The sequence below is a fragment of the Salmo salar genome, chromosome ssa12, assembly GCF_905237065.1.
Source record: "Salmo salar chromosome ssa12, Ssal_v3.1, whole genome shotgun sequence".
NCBI lineage: Eukaryota > Metazoa > Chordata > Actinopteri > Salmoniformes > Salmonidae > Salmo > Salmo salar.
The window spans coordinates 91,622,100-91,629,599 of NC_059453.1; the positions used below are offsets into that span (position 1 = coordinate 91,622,100).

At 51.0% G+C, this 7,500-nt stretch overlaps 1 protein-coding gene across 5 annotated transcripts in view; it reads left to right on the top strand.

Moving 5' to 3' along the window:
- Window positions 1–7,500, top strand: part of mars1 (methionyl-tRNA synthetase 1) — a 66,458-nt gene that overhangs the window by 26,885 nt on the left and 32,073 nt on the right. For all 5 annotated transcript variants that reach the window (XM_045691925.1, XM_045691927.1, XM_045691926.1 and 2 more), the window contains exons 10-12: window positions 32–233; window positions 3,702–3,776; window positions 4,096–4,266. In XM_045691925.1, the coding sequence (XP_045547881.1) occupies window positions 32–233; window positions 3,702–3,776; window positions 4,096–4,266 (448 nt within the window). The remainder of the gene's footprint in view (window positions 1–31; window positions 234–3,701; window positions 3,777–4,095; window positions 4,267–7,500) is intronic.

Genomic DNA, 7,500 nt, shown 5'->3' on the forward strand with positions numbered 1-7,500 from the left:
GTCTCTCTCTCTCTGTCTCTCTGTCTCTCAGGATAGCCCAGAACATCTTCTGGCGTCTCCATGAGCGAGGTTTCCTACTTGAAGACATTGTGGAGCAGCTGCGCTGCGAGGCGTGCCAGCGTTTTCTAGCCGACCGCTTCGTGGAGGGAACATGTCCCTACTGCTCTTACCCAGAGGCCCGAGGGGACCAGTGTGACAAGTGTGGCAAGCTTATCAACGCTGTGGAGCTACGGGTGAGGAGCTGGAGAGACCTTTTATATCCACAGCTCAGGCTAGACGACGCAACAGCCAATGGTTACGTGCCACTTCATCGACTGACAAATTGCTGTAACATATGATGTGGTTAGCTGGTACTTTAAATACCTATCCAGGCGTTGTAAGATCTGTCAGGCGTCAGCAACGTCTAAGTTCTGGAACACGGCCATTATCTATCAATCAATGAATCAATCAATGGAGTTTACCTGATCCAGTCAGACCTGGGTTGAATATTTTCAAATACTTTTTCTGCGCTTGGTTTAGTTTTCCTGGTACAATGGAAAGAAGTAACGGAGTAGTCCCAAACGTCTAAAACCATTGAGCCAACGTCAAGGAGACTGAAGCTAAAGAATGAAAATTCACACAAACCTTTTTTGAGGTGTAGGAGGCATTCTATAGCCTACTAATATTTAAATCACAATGAAAAGAGCGACTCGTCCTCATTCTATATGTCCCAAGCGGAACCAAATAACCCGTATCGTTTAATTAGCATCACTCTGATTGGCCTAAAAAAAACAATAGAACAAAATGTATAAAGGTTTACAATCTAATCTATACAATGATAGAAGGTCACATCTGCTTTGAAATGAAATGACGGCACAGCGACTCTGTAAAGACAAATCCACGTACAGTAAGACATCAAAATGTTCATCTGTTTATGAGCTATTGAAGGAATACAAACATGACAATTACATTCATCAATTACATTAATCAATTACATTCATCAATTACATTCATCAATTACATCAATTACATTCATCAATTACATTCATCAATTACATTCATCAATTACATTCATCAATTACAATTTATTTATATAGCCCTTCTTACATCAGCTGATATCTCAAAGTGCTGTACAGAAACCCAGCCTAAAACCCCAAACAGCAAGCAATGCATGTGAAAGAAGCACGGTGGCTAGGAAAAACTCCCTAGGAAAAACTCCCTGGAAAGGCCAAAACCTCGGAAGAAACCTAGAGAGGAACCAGGCTATGAGGGGTGGCCAGTCCTCTTCTGGCTGTGCCAGGTGGAGATTATAACAGTACATGGCCAAGATGTTCAAATCTTCATAGATGACCAGCAGGGTCAAATAATAATAATCACAGTAGTTGTAGAGGGTGCAACAGGTCAGCACCTCAAGAGTAAATGTCAGTTGGCTTTTTATAGCCGATCATTCAGAGTATCTCTACCGCTCCTGCTGTCTCTAGAGAGTTGAAAACAGCAGGTCTGGGACAGGTAGCACGTCCGGTGAACAGGTCAAGGTTCCACAGCCGCAGGCAGAACAGTTGAAACTGGAGCAGCAGCACGGCCAGGTGGACTGGGGACAGCAAGGAGTCATCATGCCAGGTAGTCCAGAGGCATGGTCCTAGGGCTCAGGTCCTCCGAGAGAGAGAGAATTAGAGAGAGCATACTTAAATTCACACAGGACACCGGATAAGACCGGAGAAATACTCCAGATATAACAGACTGACCCTAGCCCCCCGACACATAAACTACTGCAGCATAAATACTGGAGGCTGAGACAGGAGGGGTCGGGAGACACTGTGGCCCCATCCGACGATACCCCCGGACAGGGCCAAACAGGCAGGATAGCCCCCACACCACTAGAGGGATAACTTCAACCACCAACTTACCATCCTGAGACAAAGCCAAGTATAGCCCACGAAAATCTCCTCACGGCATGAACCAGAGGGGGGCGCCTAACCGAACAGGAAGATCACGTCAGTGACTCAACCCACTCAAGTGACGCACCCCTCCTAGGGACCGCATGGAAGAGCACCAGTAAGCCAGTGACTCAGCCCCTGTAATAGGGTTAGAGGCAGAGAATCCCAGTGGAGAGAGGGGAACCGGCCAGGCAGAGACAGCAAGGGCGGTTCGTCGCTCCAGAGCCTTTCCGTTCACCTTCACACTTCTGGGCCAGACTACACTCAATCATAGGACCCACTGAAGAGATGAGTCTTCAGTAAAGACTTAAAGGTCGAGAGTGAGTCTGCGTCTCTATCATGGATAGGCAGACCATTCCATGAAAATGGAGCTCTATAGGAGAAAGCCCTGGTTACATTCAATTAGTTAATTTAAGTTTCATCGCACCTCCGAGGACGTCAGTAACCCTGGGATGCCGTGGTAATGTCTCCCATCCCCGGAAGCGCCAGCAAGTCGCCGACGCAAGGGTCACTCTCTCCTCCCTACTACAAGGCCTTAGTGATGTGTTCTCTCCTCCACTACAAGGCCTTAGTGATGTGTTCTCTCCTCCCTACTACAAGGCCTTAGTGATGTGTTCTCTCTCTCCTCCACTACAAGGCCTTAGTGATGTGTTCTCTCCTCCCTACTACAAGGCCTTAGTGATGTGTTCTCTCCTCCACTACAAGGCCTTAGTGATGTGTTCTCTCCTCCACTACAAGGCCTTAGTGATGTGTTCTCTCCTCCACTACAAGGCCTTAGTGATGTGTTCTCTCCTCCACTACAAGGCCTTAGTGAGGTGTTCTCTCCTCCCTACTACAAGGCCTTAGTGATGTGTTCTCTCTCTCCTCCACTACAAGGCCTTAGTGATGTGTTCTCTCTCTCCTCCACTACAAGGCCTTAGTGATGTTCTCTCTCTACTCCACTACAAGGCCTTAGTGATGTGTTCTCTCCTCCACTACAAGGCCTTAGTGATGTGTTCTCTCCTCCCTACTACAAGGCCTTAGTGATGTGTTCTCTCTCTCCTCCACTACAAGGCCTTAGTGATGTGTTCTCTCCTCCCTACTACAAGGCCTTAGTGATGTGTTCTCTCTCTCCTCCACTACAAGGCCTTAGTGATGTGTTCTCTCCTCCCTACTACAAGGCCTTAGTGATGTGTTCTCTCCTCCACTACAAGGCCTTAGTGATGTGTTCTCTCCTCCCTACTACAAGGCCTTAGTGATGTGTTCTCTCCTCCCTACTACAAGGCCTTAGTGATGTGTTCTCTCCTCCCTACTACAAGGCCTTAGTGGTGTGTTCTCTCTCTCCTCCACTACAAGGCCTTAGTGATGTGTTCTCTCTCTCCTCCACTACAAGGCCTTAGTGATGTGTTCTCTCTCTCCTCCACTACAAGGCCTTAGTGATGTGTTCTCTCCTCCCTACTACAAGGCCTTAGTGGTGTGTTCTCTCCTCCCTACTACAAGGCCTTAGTGATGTGTTCTCTCCTCCCTACTACAAGGCCTTAGTGATGTGTTCTCTCCTCCCTACTACAAGGCCTTAGTGATGTGTTCTCTCCTCCCTACTACAAGGCCTTAGTGATGTGTTCTCTCCTCCCCACTACAAGGCCTTAGTGATGTGTTCTCTCCTCCACTACAAGGCCTTAGTGATGTGTTCTCTCCTCCACTACAAGGCCTTAGTGATGTGTTCTCTCCTCCACTACAAGGCCTTAGTGATGTGTTCTCTCTCTCCTCCACTACAAGGCCTTAGTGATGTGTGTTCTCTCTCTACAGGAGCCTACTTGTAAGGTGTGTAGTCAGACTCCTGTAGTCCAATCCTCCAAACACCTGTTCCTGGACCTGCCCAAGGTACACAGTCACGTCTTTCAAATTTCCCACCATGTTAGTTTGTCTCTAAGTCCACATAATAAGATAAGATTTTATAGGTGTTTAAACTAATGTGCTTGTTTATCTCTTCCTCCCGTACCTTTTTCTCTCTGTCTGTCTGTCTCTCTCTCTCTCTCTCTCTCTCTCTCTCTCTTTCTCATATGAACCACTCTGTCTCTGTGTTTCTCATATGAACCACTCTGTCTCTGTGTTTCTCATATGAACCACTCTGTCTCTCTCTTTCTCATATGAACCACTCTGTCTCTCTGTTTCTCATATGAACCACTCTGTCTCTGGTCAGTTGGAGGCTGAGTTGGAGCAGTGGTTGGAGAAATCTACTGGGTCAGGAGACTGGACGGCCAACGCCAAACAGATCACCAGGTCCTGGGTGAGGGACGGACTCAAACCCCGCTGCATCACCAGAGACCTGAAGTGGGGAACCCCTGTACCTCACCCCGACTTCTCTGACAAGGTACCACACAAACTCAACCTTCAGTAGTTTTCTCTCTCTCTCTAGCCCTCTCTCTCTCTAGTCCCCTCTCTCTCTAGCCCTCTCTCTCTAGCCCTCTCTCTCTAGTCCCCTCTCTCTCTAGCCCTCTCTCTCTAGCCCTCTCTCTCTAGCCCTCTCTCTCTCTAGCCCTCTCTCTCTCTAGCCCTCTCTCTCTAGCCCTCTCTCTCTCTCTCTCTAGCCCTCGCTCTCTCTAGCCCTCTCTCTCTAGCCCTCTCTCTCTCTAGCCCTCTCTCTCTAGCCCTCTCTCTCTCTCTCTCTAGCCCTCGCTCTCTCTAGCCCTCTCTCTCTAGCCCTCTCTCTCTCTCTCTAGCCCTCTCTCTCTCTAGCCCTCTCTCTCTCTAGCCCTCTCTCTCTCTAGCCCTCTCTCTCTCTAGCCCTCTCTCTCTAGCCCTCTCTCTCTCTCTCTCTAGCCCGGCTCTCTCTAGCCCTCTCTCTCTAGCCCTCTCTCTCTCTAGCCCTCTCTCTCTAGCCCTCTCTCTCTCTCTCTCTAGCCCTCGCTCTCTCTAGCCCTCTCTCTCTAGCCCTCTCTCTCTCTCTCTAGCCCTCTCTCTCTCTAGCCCTCTCTCTCTCTAGCCCTCTCTCTCTCTAGCCCTCTCTCTCTCTAGCCCTCTCTCTCTAGCCCTCTCTCTCTCTAGCCCTCTCTCTCTAGCCCTCTCTCTCTAGTCCTCTCTCTCTAGCCCTCTCTCTCTCTAGCCCTCTCTCTCTCTCTCTCTCTCTCTCTCTCTCTCTAGCCCTCTCTCTCTCTCTCTCTCTCTTGCTCTCTCTCTCTCTAGCCCTCTCTCTCTAGCCCTCTCTCTCTAGCCCTCTCTCTCTCTCTCTCTAGTCCCCTCGCTCTCTAGCCCTCTCTCTCTCTAGCCCTCTCTCTCTCTAGCCCTCTCTCTCTAGCCCTCTCTCTCTAGCCCTCTCTCTCTCTCTCTCTCTCTCTAGCCCTCTCTCTCTAGCCCTCTCTCTCTAGCCCTCTCTCTCTAGCCCTCTCTCTCTCTCTCTCTCTCTCTCTAGCCCTCTCTCTCTAGCCCTCTCTCTCTAGCGCTCTCTCTCTAGCCTCTCTCTCTCTCTCTCTCTCTCTCTCTCTCTCTCTCTAGCCCTCTCTCTCTAGCCCTCTCTCTCTAGCCCTCTCTCTCTCTCTCTCTCTCTCTCTCTCTCTCTCTCTCTCTAGCCCCCTCTCTCTAGCCCTCTCTCTCTAGCCCTCTCTCTCTCTCTCTCTCTAGCCCTCTCTCTCTCTAGTCCCCTCTCTCTCTAGCCCTCTCTCTCTAGCCCTCTCTCTCTAGCCCTCTCTCTCTAGCCCTCTCTCTCTCTAGCCCTCTCTCTCTAGCCCTCTCTCTCTCTCTCTCTAGCCCTCGCTCTCTCTAGCCCTCTCTCTCTCTAGCCCTCTCTCTCTCTAGCCCTCTCTCTCTCTAGCCCTCTCTCTCTAGCCCTCTCTCACTAGTCCTCTCTCACTAGTCCTCTCTCTCTAGCCCTCTCTCTCTCTAGCCCTCTCTCTCTCTCTCTCTCTCTCTCTCTCTAGCCCTCTCTCTCTCTCTCTCTCTCTCTCTCTTGCTCTCTCTCTCTCTAGCCCTCTCTCTCTAGCCCTCTCTCTCTAGCCTCTCTCTCTCTCTCTCTCTAGTCCCTCGCTCTCTAGCCCTCTCTCTCTAGCCCTCTCTCTCTCTAGCCCTCTCTCTCTAGCCCTCTCTCTCTCTAGCCCTCTCTCTCTCTCTCTCTCTCTCTCTAGCCCTCTCTCTCTAGCCCTCTCTCTCTAGCCCTCTCTCTCTCTCTCTCTCTAGCCCTCTCTCTCTAGCCCCCTCTCTCTCTCTCTCTCTCTCTCTCTCTCTCTCTAGCCCCCTCTCTCTAGCCCTCTCTCTCTAGCCCTCTCTCTCTCTCTCTCTCTCTCTCTCTCTCTCTCTCTCTAGCCCTCTCTCTCTAGCCTCTCTCTCTCTCTCTCTCTCTCTCTCTCTCTCTCTCTAGCCCTCTCTCTCTAGCCCTCTCTCTCTAGCCCTCTCTCTCTAGCCCTCTCTCTCTCTCTCTAGCCCTCTCTCTCTAGCCCTCTCTCTCTAGCCCTCTCTCTCTAGCCCTCTCTCTCTAGTCCTCTCTCTCTAGCCCTCTCTCTCTCTAGCCCTCTCTCTCTAGTCCTCTCTCTCTCTAGCCCTCTCTCTCTAGTCCCCTCTCTCTCTAGCCCTCTCTCTCTAGCCCTCTCTCTCTCTAGCCCTCTCTCTAGCCCTCTCTCTCTCTAGCCCTCTCTCTCTAGCCCTCTCTCTCTAGCCCTCTCTCTCTAGCCCTCTCTCTCTCTCTCTCTCTCTCTCTCTCTCTCTCTCTCTCTCTCTCTCTCTCTCTCTCTCTAGCCTCTCTCTCTCTCTAGCCCTCTCTCTCTAGCCCTCTCTCTCTCTAGCCCTCTCTCTAGCCCTCTCTCTCTCTAGCCCTCTCTCTCTCTCTCTCTAGCCCCCTCTCTCTAGCCCTCTCTCTCTAGCCCTCTCTCTCTAGCCCTCTCTCTCTCTAGCCCTCGCTCTCTCTAGCCCTCTCTCTCTCTAGCCCTCTCTCTCTAGCCCTCTCTCTCTAGCCCTCTCTCTCTCTAGCCCTCTCTCTCTAGCCTCTCTCTCTCTCTCTCTCTCTCTCTAGCCCCCTCTCTCTAGCCCTCTCTCTCTAGCCCTCTCTCTCTAGCCCTCTCTCTCTAGCCCTCGCTCTCTCTAGCTCTCTCTCTCTAGCCCTCTCTCTCTCTAGCCCTCTCTCTCTCTAGCCCTCTCTCTCTCTAGCCCTCTCTCTCTCTCTCTCTCTCTCTCTCTCTCTCTCTCTCTCTAGCCCTCTCTCTCTAGCCCTCTCTCTCTAGCCCTCTCTCTCTCTAGCCCTCTCTCTCTCTAGCCCTCTCTCTCTCTAGCCCTCTCTCTCTCTAGCCCTCTCTCTCTCTCTCTCTCTAGCCCTCTCTCTCTCTCTCTCTAGCTCTCTCTCTCTAGCCCTCTCTCTCTCTCTCTAGCCCTCTCTCTCTCTAGCCCTCTCTCTCTAGCCCTCTCTCTCTCTAGCCCTCTCTCTAGCCTCTCTCTCTCTAGCCCTCTCTCTCTAGCCTCTCTCTCTCTCTCTCTCTCTCTCTCTCTAGCCCCCTCTCTCTAGCCCTCTCTCTCTAGCCCTCTCTCTCTCTAGCCCTCTCTCTCTCTAGCTCTCTCTCTCTCTAGCCCTCTCTCTCTCTCTCTAGCCCTCTCTCTCTCTCTCTCTAGCCCTCTCTCTCTAGCC